Here is a 21,905-nt window from a genome sequence, read left to right as displayed (position 1 = left end):
AGGATAAGCGGTGCAGAAAATGGATGGATTATTTGTTATTTGTATATTTTAAGTTTTTTTAATACATGTTTGTCCTGGAATGGCATGTTTAAACTCATAAACAATGTACACTATGTTGGGATCAATGACAATAAAGCGTTTTCTATTCTATTCTATTCTATTCTATTCTTTTTTAATAACTTTTTATTTCTCACACACAATTAGACAGAGTATTCAGTCACCCACCATAAAGCAACACAAACAAAAAATATATACAGTTGACATTCCCGTAAATAACAAAGGAAACAACAAAAAAAATGTTAATAAAATAAATACAATTAAAAGGTGAGGTGTTTAATTCATGTAGTCTCAGTTAAAGTCAGTGATTTTTTTCCATAATGTACATTTGCTTTAATTTATCTCCCCATTGTTTTTCTATTCTATTCTATTCTATTCTATTCTATACTATACTATACTATACTATACTATACTAAACTGTAATATTCTATTCTATTTTAATTGTAAAGCATTGCCAAAAGAATCTATCAAAGCCAATACAAATCTGACTTACTGAATCAATGTTTAATAAATTGTTCCAGAGTGTACTGCAAAGGCAAACAAACATTTAGCGTAAAATGAAAGTGAAATCAAACCTCTGCCACGTCATTTATGGTTCAATCGATCACGCTGGATCTTTATTCCTATAAAGGGTTTACGACCCAAGGAAAGGAGAATAGAATAGAATAGAATAGTAATCCATCATCTATCAAGGTTTACTGGGACCAGAACCTCCGCGATATGCAAAAATACAGTTATTGATGTGGCATTTCATGATAACATAATATAGGACTTAAAATACACAAGTAAGATATTTAAAAAAAGATAGACAGGTAATATTACTCAGTCAACATGAGTGATGGGCCTCAAAAGTTATCCAAGCGACTTGATAAGAGTCATCACAATTCAATCCATTTTCAACGAAAGGTTTCCGTCTTCCTTCTTACATCCTTGGCTGCACTTCCTGATGAGATACGATTCACTCCGTCAGAAAACTGAATTCGCAAAAAGAAAGGCCACACCTGAGCATTGCCAGGAAATGACAGTTATTCCCAGCACCAGTCACAAACAACCGGTTCAACAGCTTACATCTACTGAAGATATCAACTGGTGATGTGTCAATACGAACTCATGGGGATAAAGGTCAGGTAAGGCGTACCTTTACTTTAAATAGTTTTCAACCTTAATACTTGCCTCTCTTGGTATAAAACATCTCGGAAAGTCAAAAACAAGATCTCAGAAAGGAATGACAGTCCTTCTCCGGCGTCAGCTCCAGGTACAAAGTACAACGTTTTGACTCCACATCCTGCTCCGACCTTAAATACCGTTTCACATCATGACCTTCCTTGCACCCGCCCTCCTGGTAATGGTTCATTCACTTACTCCCTCCGTTCGGTAAGCTTACCAGTCACTTCCCAGTAAGAAGGAAAGCGTAGGAGTAGCCAGAACGCCCCCACACAGTGAATCAACACATAAGAGTTTCTGAGGAAAGCCATCCCACTGGCCGATGTGCTCATAAAGAGAAGGGGAAAGGCTTTAGCCAGGAATTCCCCCACAGGCTTACGTACAGCTGTCGACCTGTGACGAAGCCATGACGACGCAGGCACGTTGCAGAAATGAAAATGGAGATTTGTACTAGGAAATAGTATGCTCATTTTAAGTAAGAGCCCGCCCAGCAAAAAAAAGATCTTGAAAAGACCATAAAAAGACATCACGGTTTGGTTCAAAGCATGTTTTTATTTGATTGATATAGGAGGGTTGAAACCTTTTGGGGGACTGAATTTGTACCACATTGGACAAATATTTCCTTTTTTTTGGACCACTTTGATTGGTTCTAAAACAACTCAATATTGGGTGATTTTTGGATTTATCCTAGATCCAAAAGCGTCTGGTGCTGTGTGGGATTGTTGTAGTTTTATTACATATTTTTTCAAGTAAAATAGGAAAAATTGTCTTTAACCATTAAGTGGTATTAGGGTTTCCAGTGACGCATTTTAAGGTTATAAAATGTAATTATTGCTATATCTCAGGGCCCATAAAAATACATTAGGAATGTATGGTTCAATGCATGTGTCAGGAACCAGAACAGGATCAGGACCCAACCGCGTGACATTCTCATACAAGCCTTTTATTTTACGGGAAATGGGGAGTCATACACGTTAGGCAGCGGTCTGGCGCAGAAAGACAGGAAGCCAGAGACCGACGAGATCGATTCCATTGCCCGAGCAGATATTGGACAGGACGGGACAAACAGGATTCATAATGAAACAGATATCGAAAATAAAAAGGACAAACAAGACGGGAACAAAAACTGGAGAGAAAAATAAACAGGACAAAAATAGACGGGAACGAAACTGGAAACCGATATTAAACAGGACAAAATAAACGGGGACAATACCGGACAGGAAATATCAACAGGAAAACAGTCAGAACCCATGTCTCGCGGGGCAGAGGTTCGTTGACGGACTGACAAAAGAAAAATGAGAGCACTGAGCTTAAAAGGACAGAAAGCCAATCTGTCAATGAGCCGCAGCTGATGCCACACAGGCGGGGCCAATTGGCCGCCATGGCAACCGTGACAGCATGGGTCAAAATTGACCTGCTAACAATGGTTAGTGGTGCTAATTCACATAGCATGAGGGTTAAAATTGTTATGGTATGGTACGTGGCAATTTTTCCTAAAATGAGAAAAATGACATTTATGGATTAAAACATAAAAATCATGTTAAATATAGAAATGTAAATGTAATAAAAACATATCAACTAGATAAAATTTGCATGATTTTGTATAACAGCAACGTTCTGTCCAAAGCTTGGTTGAAAAAGGAAGGTTGGGAAAAACTTTTTAAAGACATTGAAAAGACAACATTTTTTTCTTTTAATTTTACTACATATTTTGAACATGCATAGTTTTTCAGTAACATGGGAAAAACTGCCTCTAAAATTAGAAAAATTATATGGTCTGGTAGGTCCCAATTTTAACTAAAACAAGAACAATGAATAGATGTGTGCTAGAAAATAAATACAAAAATCAAGTCAAGTCAAGTCATGTTTATTTGTATAGCCCTTAATCATAAGGAGTCTGAAAGGGCTCCACAGATCAAAGACTATTGCAAACTACGGACTATTATGACACCATCCCCTAATCTAAAACCTACATGAGGGCAAGGAAAAACTCAAAAACCTCAATATGAAGAAAATGAAGAAACCTTGAGAAAGGACCGCACATGAGGTAATCCCCCTTCCAGGATGGACAGGCTGCAATGGATGTTGTAATAACAAATAATACACACATTCAAAAAAATGTAAAAGTAAAATCAACACAGTATAGACATTAATAACATAAGAACTGTCATGATTACCGATTGGTATCACCTGTGCCCGCTTATTTGGCGCCAGCCGCTGCGGGCTAACTGATTGGTTCCCTGTCCTTTTTTTAAGCCCAGTCCTTTAACTCTCCGGTTGTCAGTCCGTCAGCGAACCTCAGTTGTTACAAGGCAAGCATTTTGTCCCTGACTCCTGCCAGTCCCGTTATTGCACCCGTCCGTTCCTGATCTCCCCGTTTGTCTCTGGCTCCGACCTGTTTTTAATCCCGACCAGGTTTGCTCTCCCGTCCCGGCTTACGACCCCTTTTTGATCCCGACCAAGTTTTTGCTATCCTGTCCCGGCTATCGACCTGTTTTTCCGTCCTTGACACCGCCATCTCCCGCTACGGAAGATCCGGATAGTGGCGAGCCCTAGCCTGCAGCAAGTGGCTAAAGAAGGAAACATCGGGGGGAAAAAGCCACACATGTCTGAATCACAGGATTCAGGGATCATCATATGAAGGGCTCAGCTGTGTGACGAAAGTGGCCATTAAGTGCTAAAATCACAAGGTACTAAAACTGTCTTCTGGGCCTCCGTAGTCGTAAGATGCCAGCCAAATATGCTAGCTTCTTCAAGATGTGTTATTGAGTTACTTAAGCGTTTTTATAAAGAAATCCTGTCAGTTTTGCTTTTCTACACCACTAGGGTTCGATATATAATAAACACCAGGCCTGTAAATGTGGTAATGTTTTTATAGAAATAATTTTTCAAAAATCCTTACAAGACCAGTTTTGATACATATTTCTAAAAAAACTCCCCAACAGGTGACTTTGCTGCATTTCCTGGATGTCTATTTACATTTTCCAGGATGTGTCACATCAAATGACTTTTCAACAAACCACACCCAAGAAAAGAGATAAAAAATTGTAATCCTGCGCTTATTTCCTCCGTAGAAGCAGATGACAAAAACAGTGATGCTTTTCCAGAAACGTTCCTACAGACTGACCACTGACGTACCGTGAAAGCCCGAATCCATTTCAAGCAACGTCCTGGGCTAGCCGGGTAAGTTGCAATTGACATTTTGTGTCGGACTTTGGAAACAAACCTCGTCTTTCATGCTGCCGTTTGAGCACAGAGGAAATCAGTCGCAAAGGTCACTGAGCCCATTTCCTTTTCTTTCCTGCCCATACGTTTAAATAGACCTGGAAGTTGGAACCGTCTCTTTTCAACTGTTCCTCACTTACTGGAAATTGTATTGGGAGGAAGTATTGAGGGGTGGGGGCATTATTCCTGCATGAGACAGCGTTTATTTAATAATCAGTGCAATCACAAGTTTTTGGTGCATCATATAATCTTGAGGAAATGCTGTAAAACCAGTGGTGTCAAACTGGTGGCCCGCAGGCCCACATTAGGCCCGCTAGGGGATTGAATCCGGCTGAAAGACACCACTCAGAGAAGCGCCAGGGAAAAACGAGCTGCTGGTTGATATATGTCCATTTGATGTTGCAAAGCCAGGTGCCTCTCACAATGATGCTTTAGTTGTATTTCTTTCTCTCTCTCTCTTTCCCTCCCTTTTTCTCTTACTCTGTGTCTCTTTTTCTCTTTCTTTGTATCTTTCTCTTTGTGTCTTTTTACCTTTCGCTCTCGCTTCCTTTTCTCTCTTGCTTTCCCCCTCTCTATTTCTCTTCTCTTTCAATTTTCTTTGGATTTCTTTCTTTCTTTCTCTTTCTTTGCCCCTCTCTCACCATTTCTCTTTTAATCTCCTTTGTTTCTCACGTTCTCTCTCACCCTCTCTCTTTCTCCCTTTTTCTCTTTCTTTGTCCCACCCTCTCTCTTTCTCTCCCTTTTTTCTTTTATTTCTTTGCCTCTCACTGACTAGTCCAGCCCCCGAGAGAATGTTTGTTCTATAGTGTGGCCCCTCGAGTTAAAATGAGTTTGACACCCCTGCTGTAGACCGTTAAAAAACTACCAGTGGGTGACAAATGGGCCCTAGTCCATAACTTGCAAACCCCTGATGCTGTAAAATGCCCTCACTTAATACGAAAAAGGTCCCCGGTTCGAGACCGGGTGAAAAAATAGATAGATAGATAGATAGATACTTTATTCATCCCCGAAGGGAAATTCACATTTCCAGCAGCATCCCTGAGCTGAGAACAATACAATAATAAAGCAAAAATAATACAATATACAAATACCCAGTGTGACGTGCAAATGCCCACTGTTGCGTGTTATATAGAATAACTAAATAGTGCTACACAGAATACATATTGCAATAAAATTCGGTAATATGCAATGTAGGTGGTGGTGTGGTTTACTGAGGGCTTTTACTCTGCCGGGTAGAGTTAAAGAGCCACATGGCATGAGGAAGAAAAGATCTCTTCAGTCTGTCCGTAGTACAAGACAGTGACAGCAGTCTGTCGCTGAAACTGCTCTTCTGTCTGGAGATAATGCTGTGTAGTGGCCTGGAGAGGAATGGGTGCCACCAGGATGTACTTGCCCAGGACACACAACAGGAAATGGTGCCCGTACGAGTTTTTAAGGGATATAACCAACCAATTTATTATTAACTAAAACATTCACTTCATTGTTGCGTATTATGAGATCCAAACAATTATAATTAATTATAATTAAAGGGATGGTGTATTATTTGACCACTAGATGTAGATGGGGCAGCACGGCGGCGCAGTGGTTAGCGCTTGTGCGGCACAGTTCATGTCATGGGAACCTGTTGTGGGTTCAAATCCAGCTCCAGACTTCCTGTGCGGAGTTTGTATGTTCTCCCCGTGCTTGCGTGGGTTTCCTCCGGGGACTCCGGTTTCCTCCCACGTTCCAAAAACATGCATTTCAGGTGGATTGGCCGGTCCAAATTGTCCCTAGGTGTGAATGAGCGAATGAGTTGTCTGTCCCTCTGTGCCCTGCGATTGGCTGGCAACCAATTCAGGGTGTCCCCTGCCCACTGCCCGGAGATGGCTGGGATGGGCTCCAGCCCCCCCGCGACCCTAATGAGGATAAGCGGTACAGCTAATGAGATGAGATGAGATGTAGATGTCGCTGTACTGTAGTGTAAAAATCATCATACACAAGTGTTTGTATTCTTTCTAACAAGTAGAGTCGGCTGATTTATTATTTTACAGTGGCAGCTTGTGACTAATTATAGGGTATATTTTTACTATCGGGCCGAAAACTATGATGGCATATTATGCTGTTATAGGTCTGATAACTGTCAGCCCAATAATTATCATGTACCCCTCCTTAGTTGGTAATTTGTGTCAGCATGTGCTTGTACTTGTATAACGATTTTTTTAGTAGTAGCAATACTTGGTCTCCTATCGATCACTAGGTCACGTGCGCAAGGGAGGGGAGGGATTCAGATCAGTCGCATGGCACAGGAACTGTACAGGCATTTGTGATCACGTACAGGCTTCTGAATTTTAGATAGTGTAGCGTAGTCAATATAACAGAGATAAACCACCAAATACGGACTGTGACCCAGGGGGTGTGTTGATGAGACTTTAATTCCCTTCTCTGAATGTTGAAAACTGCAACAATGCAATATATTGCATCAAGGCCATGCGCCAATATAACCATCCGCCTCACGAAAAAGATAAAAATACACCACATTGTCATTAAAGCCGCAGTGTCAAAATGTGGGAAAAAAGTAGCGCCTTGTAGTCTGTAATTTACGGTAATTCATTAGTGGTGAAACCAGATGTCATAATGTTATTTTATGTTCTATGAAATTAATTCATTTTAATGTATTTATTTTTTGTTTATGGAACCCTAACGCTTACTGTAGTTTTAATTCCATGCCCCTTATAGTCGAGTGCGCCCTTTATAGGAAAATATATCACAAAGGCTATTTTGGGGGAGTTCTTTTAAGTATCCGGTGAGCATTGTTGTGCAGAATTTTTTTTATCATATACGTGTGGTAATGCAACTGTTATATTTGTGACTCGAATAAGTAATAAAATCAGATTTATTTTACATGCCATTTAATTACATTTACTTACATCAAGCTCGTGAGGATAGACAATAGAAGTGTCCCTCAGTGAAAATGGCACACCGTTTTGCAATAGAACAGCTAAACCTGTAATTCTTTTTTAAAACGCAGGACAACAACATGTCTCTGTAGCCCGTCTACACTATCCCACAGGTGATCCATGACGAAAATCCCCCTTTCTGCCACAAAAGTCTCAAATAGGTGCAGACCACCCCCCACACCGAAGTAGTGAGACTTGGTGGCCACGTAGACAAGTCCGTTTGGTGCCAAAAGTTTGTGGAAGACTTTATGTAGAGCAGGGTAATAGCTCGTGTTGTAGATTGTTTCCGAAGTCAATATCATGTCATATTTAAATGGCGGGTTCTGACTTAAGGCTAGGGTAAGAAAGGAGCGCCAGTCACCAGAGAAGAACCGGCACCTTGGTAGTAACAGATCTCTTCTGCCACGTTTCGGTTTACATGCTTCTTCGCTTGCTGTTCCCATCCCATCCCCATCTTCATTTTCATCATCTTGGCAATTGAGAACGACATTAGACACAGTAAGCTGCTCCACAACAGTACTGTTGTAGTCCTGGAAGTGGACTTCCTTGGCTCTCCTCTTCAGAGCCAGAATCCCCAAGAGGCCGGCGCCACAACCCAGATCCAAAACAGCCTTCCCGCTGAACGTTTCGCCTTCCTTCTCGAGGACCTCCAAGAGGTCGTACGTGCACTCCCACACCTTCAGTCCGCCCTCGTACACTCCCGAGATGAGGTCGGACCTCTTCTCGGCCGTGCGGGACAGAATGTTCTCCGCGTCCTCCCTCTCGTCGGCCGTCTTCTCAAAAACGGTTTCATTTAGGAAGAGCAGTGGGGGAAGGGCGCCAACGGCGAGGGTTTCATAAATAGCATCGTCGAGTAAGGGATGAGGGTCGGAAGGGGGAACGTGCTCTTTGGCTTCTTTGATCGACTCTGCTGAACTCTTACTTCCGGATACCTAAAAAATATGGGGTTCCATTAGTGCCAAAATTCTGTCGATGCGCATATGATGTGACTTGCAGTGAGCATATGACAGATGTCTTTGCTGATGTTTATGTATATATCAGTGTCTGAAATAACGCCTGCCCGGACGCCCAGGGCTTGCATCTTTTACGTCGGGTGTACAACTTACACAACGTCTCTGCCGACAACTTTTTATTTTTTTATTTTTCAAATCAAACATTTGCTTTATTCCGATCTCGAATTCTTCGTTCGGTTTGGAAATTTCTGAATTTCGGTTCGTTAGGTAATTTGCATACTCAGCAACCAATCAGAAGCCTGCATCAAATAACTTTGTGCTTCCGGACTTTCCCGAGCGTTATAAGGCGGTACGTTTGCATATCATTTTCTAAAGTAGATGTACAGAGAAGACAAGAAAATGGAGAAGTGGTTTGAAATCAAGCCAAAACCTTAGCCCCAGAAGAAGTATTCAAAAGAAGCTAACAAAATTGATGGCGCTACAAAACGTAAATGTACCTATAAACCATCGTTGAAAGAGGAGTTCACGTGCATAAATGAAGATGAGTAAATACAGGTACATGCTGATGGCAGATGGAAAACAGCGATGTTATATACATGCAATGAATGCTATAAGTAGATTTATAATAAACCTAAATGTAAAGTGTTGTTCTGTTATTTATTCTGATTATCAATCCTTAACACTTTGCAACAAAGGTTTTTTTTTGCGATTAGTCGTCTTATTGCATTTTGATTTGTGAAAAATGGGGCAGGCAACTTTATTGCTGGGCAGGCAACTTTTCAGAGTTGTCTGCCCTGGTGTCTGGTAACTTTTTCGCATGAGTTTCAGACACTGGTATATATACAACACTGGCTCAGAAAATTACAATATCTTGATAAACTCCTTTATTTTCTTTAATGTAATGAATAAACAATTTCATATGCGGTCAGGTTTTACACCTTTTATTGTTTTTTGATTATTGTTTTTAGGGAGTAGGGAAGAAAAAGCCGGGAATGAAAAAAAAAACAGAAACTGTCAAATATATTTTGTGATTATTTCTAAATTGACAAACAAATGATTGTTATAGTGATGTCAGATATGATAATTTCTTTGAACTTTTGATAGAAGAAGCGTCGAAAGTTGTTTTGGGGACAGGTCTTTTGAAAGCTTTTGGCTGTAACTTGTCATCCCTTTTTTCTTTTCCCGGGGATTCTTTCATTTCGTGTTTGTTGGAACATGTTTTAAAAAGAAAAAAATAAACAATAAAGACAAATAGAAGTTTCCAAACATTACTGTATTTCTTTAAAATGCAACTAAAAACTTTATGTGAAAATACAGTCGTATTTTGTTGAGAATTTTTTATATATATATATATATATATATATATATATATGAATATGGAGAGAGAGAGAAAGAGAAAGAGAGATAGATAGATAGATAGATAGATAGATAGATAGATAGATAGATAGATAGATAGATAGATAGATAGATAGATAGATAGATAGATAGATAGATAGATAGATAGATAGATAGATAGATATATTCCCCTACTTACGACCATTCGACTTACGAAAGACAGGAGATACAATAATTTCTTTGAGGATGATGAAAAATATCCGGACATTGCTGTATGTTAGATTTTGTATTGTGTGAACCTTTTTCCAAGTAGAGGACATTACTGTAGTCCTTCTTTCCGCCGCTACCGGCGTGTTGTGGCACTGTGAAAGGTCACCCAGCATCCACCCAGAAGAAAAAACATTGTGCGTCCTCTTCCTAGTTCGTATGTAAACACTTTATACTGTATCTCCAGCGCTAAGAAATTTGACATTTGTATTATTGGTGTAAAGTGTAAAGAATAGGCGAGCTGTTTGTTTTGAAATGAAAGTCGATTATGGAAGCTTGATGCAGTTGAGAAAATGGTTGGATTGCTTTTTTTCGGCCACTCCAACACGGAGGAGGAAGTCGCCGAACTCTTGAAGCTCATCTTCCAAAAGTAAGTTACACTTAACTTTATTTATTATCATGCAGCATATTATTTTGTTAAATGTTTATTTTCCAGTACAAAACAATACAGGTTACTTATACGAGCCTTAAACATACTTATACAAACCTTAAACACACAAAATATAGCACTGAAGCCACTTACGAACAAATTCAACCTACGAACGACCGTTTCGTTCGTAAGTACGGCAGTGTCTGTAGTCTGTGAGACACTACTGAAAATGTATATAATCCTGTATTGAAAGAGTTACATTTCACCAGACTTTACATACAAGGTGTATGTGTTATATAGATTACTTTTCAAAGAACTGCTTCCTAGCATTCAAGCATTACTGTATTTCTTTAAAAAAAACGACAAACTATGTTAAAATACAATCGGATTTTGTCGAGAAAACATTACCTACCTACATACCTACCTAAATGTTTAATGGTAAATGGTCTGCATTTATATGGCGCTTTTTAAGTCACTGAAGACTTCCCAAAGCGCTTTACAATATGCTTCACACTTACCCATTCACACACACACACCAATAGCGGCCGGCCAAAATGCTAACTAGGAACAAACATTAACAAAAGATAAAAACAAATTAACTAAAAACTCAAATAATTTAATCAGATATGTTTTTAATACTATCCGCTTACTTTTCAGGAGTACATTCAATGTTCTCCCTTAAATTTATTATGAAATGCAGTTATTTTAGAAAAAAAATGTGTATAACTCCTGGTTATATTATTATTTTTAACTACGGCATTCTTCTTGAAATAAAACAACTATTTCTGTATATTTATTTTAGCATTTTGGTAAAGACATGTCATGTTTTTGTAAGATTTCTTTACTCTTTATTTTTCCCCATTTTGTGTGTGTGACTCTTTGTATTTGTCGCGGACGCACTCTAGTGGATGCAAATGAAAATCTTAGATCTAAATATAATATTTTTAGCACTGGCATTTCAACTTCATCTTGCAAATTTTCCATTGGATTTAGTTGACAAATGCAATGACATTTTCGCAGCCACTTCGAAGCTAAACAACATTAGCAGAAACTAGTTTTGTTTAAACTTACAGCTTTCGCATCACGAACGATCTTGTTAGTATCACCCAGCACTTCCTCCGACTTTGTTGTTGCACTTACGTCAAAATTGAAACAAAAAGACATATTGATTTCCAAGTTATAGTTGGTTTGAAGCGCGTTACTAGCTCGCTGCACATGCCTTGCTGCGCAAATGCAAGCATTGGCACTACAATTCCCATAATTCCTTGAGAGAAACTTTACTGATGTCATATGTGCATCCATACATTTTTAACTTAAATCGCTAGGCAGTATACATACAATATTATAGATATATTTTTTAGGTTCATTAGGTTCAGACACGCTGACATTGGAGCAAAACATAACTAAAACAATACATTCGGACTTCAATACCCAAAATGCTTTACGGTGCGCCCACGCGCATGCGCTTTAACTCTCAGAACCGACCTAAAGCTCAACTGTCACACGAACTGCCCTTTATCAGGCGACTCTTCGCTTTTGATGTCAAAGTAATCCAGATTTTATCTCCCTTTTGAAAATGTCGAATGGAGGATTTATTTTTCTGGGTTTTCTTACATGATTAAGTGAGTACCCTTTCACGAATGTGTGTCGCTCGCGAGACTAATGATGCTCACCCACGAATATGTCAACACATGAATGAAATAGGATTAGTAATGTCTTTATTGTCATTGGTAACAACGTATTTACATTGTTTACAGCGAGATTGGAAATAGCACTCGAGCATAAACTCGTTATAATGACCTACAAGGGAAAAATAGGATAAAAGCAATAATGGATAAAGAGGCAAAAATATATACGTGCAAGGTAGTAACATCTATTATGGGGAAACCCAGTTTGAGGAGCGGAGCATTGCTGCAAAATACCTGCAGTAATCGCTGCAAAAATGCATTGGAGTATAGATTACGAGCAAAGATAAACCGTCTCCTAATAACTGTCCAAGTCTTAAAATGTGTATATTTTTTTCTTGTGCAAATGTCAGCTTTTCAGACAATTAAGTTTAAAAAAAAACACTCAAAACACTCGGTCTCCACCCTATCTGGAATGCAGTTAAACATGATTATGTCTTTGACAGAGTATTGTTTGTGTCATTAATCATCTTGCTGTTCTACGGCTATGTTGCATTTAAGAATTAAACTTGTTTGTATACCAGCAAATAAATAATGCAATTCGTTTGTCCATTTACCTTAAAAAACCATACAAAATAGAATAAAACACTGCCTGGTTGATAATCAGTCATTTGTAATAGTGTGTTTACGTCCGAGTAATGTCTGTTAGTTGGGGTGCAGTATTTTTTAAGTATTTTAAAGACTCCTCGTAGGGTTTGACGAGATTAACTGGCATTGTTTTGAAAATCCACTTCTTGTCATTAGCTCTAACCCCCTCTTGTCTGTGTAGCAGTTTATTTAAGACATTTTTCAACTGGTCTCAAGGTTGTCAGGTTCTCAGGAGTTCAAGATAAACACTAGCATAAAGAGTTTATTGTACAGACAGACACTGGATACGTTTACATGCAGGCTGTATTCTGATTGGAAACGGAATATTGCCACTACTGTATTCGGATTATGCAAACCCAGGTAAATGCCCACAATACACTAATTTCAATGGGTTGGGTTAGTCCTTTAATTTCCCATTCATCATGCATTTATACATTTTGAGTAATCAGGTTGCTGGTGCACAAGCCATTTCCCCCCTCATCTGGAAGGTTTTCATGCCCCAAAGCACTGTGGCAAATGCAAATTCTGTCTTAATCACTAAAAAAGCTTCATGTGTATTGATTGTTTCTCCAGGACATATCCATTTTATTTTATGCCCTGAATGCGAATGTGACACAGATGTATCCATCTGTAATTGTCATAGTTGTATCCATCCATCTTTAGTGTACGTCTAGCCACTTACCATCTCATGTAGTAAATACACTGGAGGCAGCAATGGAGCACACTATTGAAGAAAACAAGCACGGTACTTTCTTGATTTCGGTCAATGACATGGATGAAATTATCCTTTATTTAATGCAAAAGTTATATGCCGAAGTATCTTTTTGTATCGGCATTTAAGGTAACATTTTGCCCTTGTAATTGCAATACTCCCATACCATCACAATGTTACTCGTTTTTCTGTAGGCATTGCTCCACGAATCCAATATTTCATTTCCAATTCGGATGATTGGCTACTTGTAAACTTAAATAAGTCAAGTCAAGTCTGAAGTATTTGTATAGCCCTTAATTACAAGAAGTCTCAAAGCACTGTACAGACTAAACAGCACTATTACACCATCCCCTGATCTAAAACCTACATGAGGGCAAGGAAAAACTCAAAAACCTTTGCATGAGGAAATGAAGAAACCCTGTGAAGGGTTCGCACATGAAGTAAACCAATAGTAATGTTATAATAATAATAATGATAATAATAATACTAATCCACTTTGTAATATTTTTCACACAATTACGTACACTTGTTTGAATTGTTGTTGGCATGTCTTAGCTTAGGTTAGAAAGTATCTGTATAGTTCACCAGCTAATAGGACGTTATGTACTTTTTGATTCTTTTCTGTTCTTTTGGATATTTTTCATTATTTTAAACATTTATTAACACTTTTGGTATTTTTTTCATACTTTTCAGTACATTATTTCACATTTTTACAATCCGATACTCAAAAAAAGCTAAACTTATACATAGCTTTTTTACTTGAAAGATATTTCTACCACATGATGTTTACAAATTATATTGCTGACTCTGAAGCTCTGTAATGTCTACAATTGCACCAGTGACATTATAATGTCATCAGTCATTTTGTGTTCTTTCCATGCAGGTGATTGTCTGTTTCAAGCATAAAATGCGGCGGTGGTTCTGTCCGGGTCCTGCTGGGCACCTGTCTCGCTGCATCCTAGTGCGGGTGTGTCCCAGGAGGCGAGGATGCCGATCGCCGCTGTGGATGTCCAAAACGCAGGCCTACATGAAGCTTGTACTGCACTCACTTTTCTATAACACCCTCACCGATTGGGATGTGGTTTTCGACGCCATGTTCGAGCCGGTGCTTTGGGCTGTGGATTATGTGACACGACGGTTTGGATTGGTAAGTGTGTTATTTGGTTGTATCCTGTAAGAAAAAATAAATAAATTGTATTTAAGGTCAACCCAGTCCAAACAATACATTTTGATCAGTATTATGTATGTAAATATGAGTAACGAAGCAGAAAACAGCCAATCACGGCTTGCCTGTATTCTGAAGTAAAGTCGTCATTGTTCTATAACCAAGCCAGTGGTTTTCAACCACTGTGCCGCGACACACTAGTGTGCCGTGAGAAATTATCCAATGTCACTTTTTAAGATTTAAAACTTTATAAAACAATTATGAATCTTTTTCTGCAAATATTATGTTATTGTCTAGTGTCTGTGCTGTAAAAACTGGGGGTATTATAAATTATATTGTAATTAAACATCCTGTTCAATGTCATTTTATAAAATCTTTGGTTATTGGTGTGCCGCAAAATGTTTCCAATGTAAAAAACATGTCCTGGCTCAAAAAAGGTTGAAAAACACTGAACTAAGCAACTGTGATGTAATCTTTCCTCAAAAGGTCCATCCCCGTAGATTTATGGATCAGTTGGATTTTGCTACTGGATTGATTTTCCATAGAGCACTGAAATTATGTACAGAAAAATATTTACCTATGCTTTTCTTAAATATGTAGTATTTGTTTATTATTATTTTTATTTCAATTTCCATTGCTTTTGATACAAAAAATGTCCTCCTTGTTTTTAATGAACAATTTTAATACATTTTTAAAACAACGTCAATGTATACTGTATATATTTATGCCATATATATTTTTTCTATTTACATAACAGCTTTTTTCAGCAAAATCACTTGGCCACGGTGTGCTTTGTCCTCCAATAAAAAACATGAATTGTGTTTCCACGTGTTTACAAATCAACTGAAATGAAATGGCTATCCAATATATATGTTTTTAAATTCGAAATTTAATATATTTAAATGTTGGCCATTTTGGTGTGGAGGAAAAATCCTGAATTATTTAAAAGAAAATTAGAACACAGTTAAAATGTAATTTAAAATATGAACATAAATAAGAAACAAGATTACAATAATATAAAAATACATGTGGTCATAAATAAAACATAATTGTGTAAATACAACTAAATGAAAATGAAAGACAAAATAAAAAAAGGATGAATTGTGTTTGCAGGTGCATAAAGTCAAGTAAAAAAGAAGGCTACAGTGGTTGTTGTTTTTCAAGTCAAGTCAATTCAAGTCAAGTAATGTTTGATTTGTATAGCCCTGAATCACTAAAATTCTCAAAGACTTGAACAGACAATGCTCAGACATCATCAACATGAAATATAGGTAATTACAAAATGCCCGTTTGACAGCTTCCTGAGGTCATCAAAATAGAAAGAATTCATTTAACAGCCAACAGAAAACCTGTTAGGTCACCAAAAAAGTTAAAAATGTTTTAACTTTGTATCCCCTCTGTTGGAGGAGAAGGAGTTCCGGTTCCGCTGCACGATTCCCTCAATATGCACCCCCATGCCAGAAACACATTGCATTTGCATCAGTCATAATGACATTGCCCCTGACGGGTTATGGTCTGTCAATCGGTGCTGTTACTTATAACCTATTTAAGGGGTGAAAACCTGCCTCTGTTGGTGCTTGGTTTAGCAGTTATTTGATATTTCCCATCATTCGCGAGCAAAAGGGGCATCACTGACTTGTTGACAGACCTATAACTATCTGACAGAATGCCTACACCTCTGGAAACCTTTAGTTTGGAAATTTAAATTTTAAAACATTTAGTACAAGTGTTTGGCAGGAACACAAAAGTCTGAATTATTAGAAAAAGAAAAACATGAGTGAAATTGGAATTTAAAAGATTTAAATTAATAAATGTTGAAATAAATACAAATATACTGTATAAACACAACTCAATAAATGCGCTCTGTTGCTAAGTTCAATTATTTAACATTATTTGCAAAAAATGTCCAAATCAGGCACGGAGGCTGGGTGGTTAGAGCGCAGTCCCACGGAGTGGAGGTTTAGGGTTCAAGTCCAACTACCGGAACCTCCCTGTGTGGAGTTTGCATGTTCTCCCCGTGCCTGCGTGGGTTTCCTCCAGGCATTCCGGTTTCCTCCCACGTCCCAAACACATGCGTGTCGGATTAATTGACCGATCCAAATGTTCTAGGGTTGTGATTGAGCGAGTGAGTTTTCTGTCTATGTGTGCCCTGCGACTGGCTGGCAACCAGTTCAGGGTGTCCCTTGCCCACTGCCCAAAGATGGCTGGAATGGGCTCCAGCACCCCCGCGACCCTACTGAGGATAAGCGGTGCAACTAATGAGATGAGATGAGATCATTTCATTTTTAACTACATGTTTTATATTGATTAATTTATTAATTTTTTGTCCCATCAATTATTTTTTAGATATAGTTCTGTCATCTTTGTTCCCTATTATAAAATAGTACGTGTACCCCAATATCAAAGGGACATTGTGAATTATACAGTGCCCCCTAGAGGTAAAAAAAAAACCTTGATTCATCAAAAAAAAAAAACAATAAGCTATCATATAAACGTGCTATTTTTAACTACTCTTCAGCCAAGAAATTTATTTATTTTATACAACCCGAGACTCACCTTTAAAAAACTGAAATGATTGACTGCTGTCTTGCTCTTAAGGGTACTGCAAAAAAATGTTGTGAAAAGATGGTCAAAAAAAGAGATGTATTCTCTCTTGTGCTTTGTAACTCTTCGTAGCACGACACAATACAACTACATCTAGCGTTCAAATTTCACACAGTGTCCTTATATGATGTTTTCGCTCTGTGTTTTTGCCTACAAGGTGTTTGTGTGGATGGTGGTGGTCCTGACCAGCTCCATTTTGGCAGTGGCCTATATTGTCCTTTTGCCCAACGCACTCAGAACATATACCACACCGTGGCTGGTTTGGCATCTCTGCTACGGACACTGGAACCTCGTCATGATTGTCTTTCATTACTACAAGGCCGTCAAGACCGGTCCGGGTCATCCTCCTTCTGTAAGACAATCAACTCTTCCTGCGTAATGAATTGCAGAATCAGCGTTATTCTGATGGTCTTGTGTTCCTTCCAGGAAAAAAATGACATTCCGTTTGTATCCGTCTGCAAAAAATGCGTACTTCCTAAACCAGCCAGAGCGCATCATTGTAGCATCTGCAACAGGTGAATCATCTGTGCACATTTTTTTACAATATATTTTTATTTTACGCATTTAATTCAGACCGACTTCTTTCCTTCTATAGGTGCATTCTAAAAATGGACCATCACTGCCGTATCCCTTCAAATCAGATCTAATTTATTTGTATAATAATAATAATAATAATTTCCTTTGTATTGTCATTCTTTGTAACAATGTACACAGAACGAAATGTCGATACACCTGACCAGTTGTAGCGAGTCGATGCAGCCGCAGCCAGAGGGCGCCGCCATTATACCAATTAGGTATGTCTCGGTCGAGGCGCGAACCAGCGACCTCCCAGTCTCAAAGCGGGCACACTACCATCTAGGCTACTGAGCTGGTCAGTGGGGTCACCAATGTGGCCCACTCAGAACACCTGAGTACCCCACACAATGTTCTGAATCTCATGTGCAGTTTTCATCCTTAATATCTTGCATCAGCTTGGTTAAACAATTGCGTGGGTCACCTGAACCACCGTTATTTCTTCTCCTTCTGCGTCTTCATGACATTGGGCTGCATCTATTGCAGCGTGAGCGGCAGAATCCGTTTCCTGGCCGCGTACAACGCCCTAGAGGTGAGAGGACGACACAGCAATTTCGCCGTTTTTCACCCTGCTTGGAGCTTGTGACTATGTGCGGTTTTCCTTTTGTGTTTTTGACGCCTTTCTACTTGGTGTCTTTCACTGCTGGGCTTGGTGTTGGTGCTGCTTTAGCGGTATAAGCATATGGGAATGGAAAAATCTGGGGTTCCTGTTACTGGCATGGGACCTTTGATAGGGCTTCTCCCCAGTGGTCAGGTATTAACAAAAAGAATCTGGTAATGCTGAGTATGTTTGCCCTTGATTGTTTAATAATTTTTCATTTTTTTGTCTTTGTCAAGACTGACTACGTGACACCGGCCCCTCCATATTATTTAAAAGAAAGGATTATGGATAAGGGCATTATCTACATGTGGGTGCTCACCAGGTAAAGACTTTATACCCAAAAAGCACCTTCACATCGCGGATGTAAGAATATGCTTTTTTTTCTCACCTATTTTTGATGAAAGTCAAAAAAGATAAAAATGGAAAAGAATAAAAAGAGAAAAAAGAGAAGAAGAGAAGATAAAATTGAAAAATAGGGGGAAAAGGAATGCAAGGATATGCTTTGTTGATATCACGATATTGTGAGGTTGCCAATGATAAAGAAAATTGAATTTCAACATAAAAATACCATAATAGTGCCCAACATCACTATGGCCAAAATGTTCCTGTTTAAAAAGAAACTGCAAGATTCTACTAGCCACCAATGGGTGCTGGATCCCCCGTAAATAGAATATGACTTGTCCCTTATAACAGATGAGCAGCTTTTAATATGGTGATGCAATAATATCGTTACACGGATAGGATTGGATTACATTGTTCACAAATGTATGTATGGTTTTGTGTAATCGTAGCACGGTTGCAGTGGTCTTAGGAGCACTGACCACGTGGCACGCGCATCTCATATCCCGAGGTGAAACCAGCATAGAAAGGCACACCAACTCGAAAGAAAAGAGCAGAATGGAAAGCATTGGACAGGTGATTGGCTGCTTAGTCGTTTACATTTTTTTTTCAATTAAATATTTTTAGTAGAGTAATCTTTTACTTTTAATACTTCACTCTATGTGTTAGGTATACAAAAACCCATTCAACTATGGCAAGCTGCATAACTGGAAAGTCTTCCTCGGTGTGGAGAAAAGAAGGTTTGGTTTTTCTTTTAATTATTTCCATTACTTTCTGTATTTCTGAGTGCCTTTACCATACCACCATACCGTTCACGACTTTTCATTACTTTTCAGTGCTTTTCCCATACCTTTTCCATACTTTTCATTGTTTTGACCACTTTTCATCAATTGGAATATATTGACTTACTATTCAATATATATCATAATTTATAAGTACTTATTCCTTTCACCATTCACTCTACTTTCCACTTTTCCCAAACTTTTCACCACAGTATTTTTACTTACTTTTAATTGCATTTCCATAATTGTCAGTATTTTTTCCATACCTTTCACTCTTTTTTACTACTTTTCTGTAGTTTTTAAAAAAATAATTTTCACTATTTGTACTACTTTTTCTGTACTTTTTCCATACCTTCCTCTTTTTTCACTACTTTCCTGTACATTACTGTACTTTTCAGTACCCTTTTATTATTTTCACTACCTTTAATTATTATTTCCATAATTTTTACTATTTCTCACAACCTTTCAGTACCTCTTCCATATGTTTTACTACTTTTCACTGCAGTGCAGTTCTTTACAGTACTTTTCAATACTTTTTCATCCTTTTCAGTACCCTTTCCACACATTTTACTTTATTTCACTGCTTTTCAATACTTTTCCCATACTTTTCTCTATTTTTCATTGTTTTCCAAAATCTTCCACTATTGTTCACTTCTTCCACTTTTTTTAGTGCTCATTCCTATTTATTCAGCGCTGTTCCCAATACATAAACGAAATGTTCTTTTTATCTTTTCGGTACTTTTTCCATGCGTTTCACTATTTTTTTACTATTTTTCAGTCCGTTATCACTCTTCATTACTCATTCTCATTCATCCCTGTCCAATTCTTCCCACAGAATACTTTTTCCGTCTTTGCATCTTTACACCCAATTTCCAGAAATTGCCCATTTCTAGTTTTCGGGACTTTCTAGTGTCTCAATTTTCTTTTTAATTTGTTCAATTGCCGATCTGATTTTTACCTTTTTGTCGCTTTTCAGTCACTGGCTCACGCGTGTGCTGCTGCCTTCCGCCCACTCCCCATTTGGTGACGGTCTGACTTGGGACAGTTTCCCCGCCAAAAAGGAGCCAATAGAAGTTTAAAGTGTCCATTGGCTGACCTTACATCAAGTGGCTCAAACTAAGCATTTTCAAACATATCGAGCAACTTTAAGGGAGGATTCAAGATGGATCCTTATGGAAGTGAAGAAAATTGGATCAAAGCAACCTCCAATACCTCAAAACTGTGGAATTTGCATAGTAATGTGTTTTATTGGTCGTTTTGATTGAAAAGAATGATTAAAGGACTTGATGAGCCGTATAAACACCTAGTAAAAACAAACTATTATTTATTTGTATTTTTTTATTTGTTTAATTTAATAAAACCTGTTTGAATAACTTTGCACAATCATTTTTATTGTGCCTAGCATGTTATCATCTCATTTCAGGTATTACATCACAATGTTTGGGCACACTGAACATGCACGCATGCCACAGTTGAGTGGGATTAAGTCAGATTTCATCTTTATTTGACCACATGAGGCAAATCCAATACTGGTTGGGGAGATATACGATGATAATGATATGTTTTGTCTCTAGTAAAATGTTTACTTGAAAGGAATTCTGAATCTGCCTTATTTTTGTCGTCACTGTTCCTAAAAATAATTACTTTTCAATGCAGTGACAGGATAATAATATTAAATGTATTATTGAAAAAATGCACATCTCATCCCAAATCATGAATGCATCGATCACTTTTATTATGAACACACTCTTAAGGGTATTAAACTGATAAATAAAAATCACTAAAATTATCACAGAAATTTAATGACATTATTACAGTGTTATTAAACGCTTTAATTTTCCTTTTTTTGGGGATTGTGTTCTGCATTCTGGCTAAATATTGTTGATAATTATTATTTGACAGTACAGTAGTCATTTAGAGAAGAAAATAATGTTTATCAATCCATCCGTTTCCTGCGCTGCTTACCCTTGCAAGGGTCGCAGGGGTGCTAGAGCCCATCCCAGACATCTTTGGGCAGTGGGCAGGGGACACCCTGAACTGATTGCCAACCAGTCGCAGGGCACACAGAGACAGACAATCATTCACTCATTCACAATTTTTACTGGCCAATTCACTTGACATGCATGTTTTTTGAATGTGGGAGGAAACTGGACTGCCTGGCTGAAAGGGGGTGGCCTTGGAAGCTGGAATTGAACCCTGGACCTCTGCACTGTGAGGCTGAGCACAAAACACCCATCCGCCGTACTGCCCATGCGGGACTTGTATTTGTCAACTAAATGCATGAAGTTGGGTTTCAATGTATAATGGATTATTTAAATGTATGATAATTTTTAAAAAGCGTGTATTTTTACTACAGGGATTGAGTAAATCACTGTTTTTACGGAACTGGTATATTTTGAAAATACATTTTCAGATAAAATAGCGTACTCAAGAGTATTATGCAGAAATGTCAAATGCCAAGTAATTAGCAACATGCAACTCTTGCAAAATAAAACATCCGGTTTACGGTTATAATCTGACTAAAATGACAGTTTTGCGTATCATCACGA

At 38.2% G+C, this 21,905-nt stretch overlaps 2 protein-coding genes across 3 annotated transcripts; one reads left to right on the top strand and one right to left on the bottom strand.

The window, feature by feature from the left end:
* Positions 1-7,300: 7,300 nt before the first annotated feature.
* mettl18 (methyltransferase 18, RPL3 N3-histidine) lies at positions 7,301-11,555 on the bottom strand. The gene is made up of 2 exons (XM_088351342.1): positions 11,379-11,555; positions 7,301-8,314 (listed from the first exon to the last, which is right to left on the bottom strand). The coding sequence occupies exons 1-2, from the start codon at positions 11,469-11,471 to the stop codon at positions 7,424-7,426; spliced, it is 984 nt and encodes a 327-aa protein (XP_088207468.1). The 5' UTR covers positions 11,472-11,555; the 3' UTR covers positions 7,301-7,423.
* A 231-nt stretch (positions 11,556-11,786) lies between these two features.
* zdhhc16a (zDHHC palmitoyltransferase 16a) lies at positions 11,787-20,707 on the top strand. Of its 2 annotated transcripts, XM_088351223.1 has the most exons (11): positions 11,787-11,929; positions 14,176-14,439; positions 17,219-17,413; positions 17,488-17,576; positions 17,657-17,685; positions 18,033-18,166; positions 18,305-18,388; positions 18,472-18,557; positions 19,027-19,150; positions 19,244-19,314; positions 20,333-20,707. In XM_088351223.1, exons 2-11 carry the CDS (start codon positions 14,200-14,202, stop codon positions 20,433-20,435), a joined length of 1,155 nt encoding a protein of 384 aa, XP_088207349.1. In that variant the 5' UTR covers positions 11,787-11,929; positions 14,176-14,199; the 3' UTR covers positions 20,436-20,707. The 2 variants fall into 2 exon arrangements, with proteins under 2 accessions (XP_088207349.1, XP_088207350.1); XM_088351224.1 differs by lacking the exon at positions 18,305-18,388.
* Positions 20,708-21,905: the final 1,198 nt, after the last annotated feature.

Source organism: Urocampus carinirostris, chromosome 13 (assembly GCF_059441175.1).
Source record: "Urocampus carinirostris isolate Australia breed hairy pipefish chromosome 13, RoL_Ucar_1.0, whole genome shotgun sequence".
NCBI classification, from domain to species: Eukaryota; Metazoa; Chordata; class Actinopteri; order Syngnathiformes; family Syngnathidae; genus Urocampus; species Urocampus carinirostris.
Note: the sequence above shows the minus strand (reverse complement) of the source record. Positions and strands in the feature narration are given on the sequence as shown.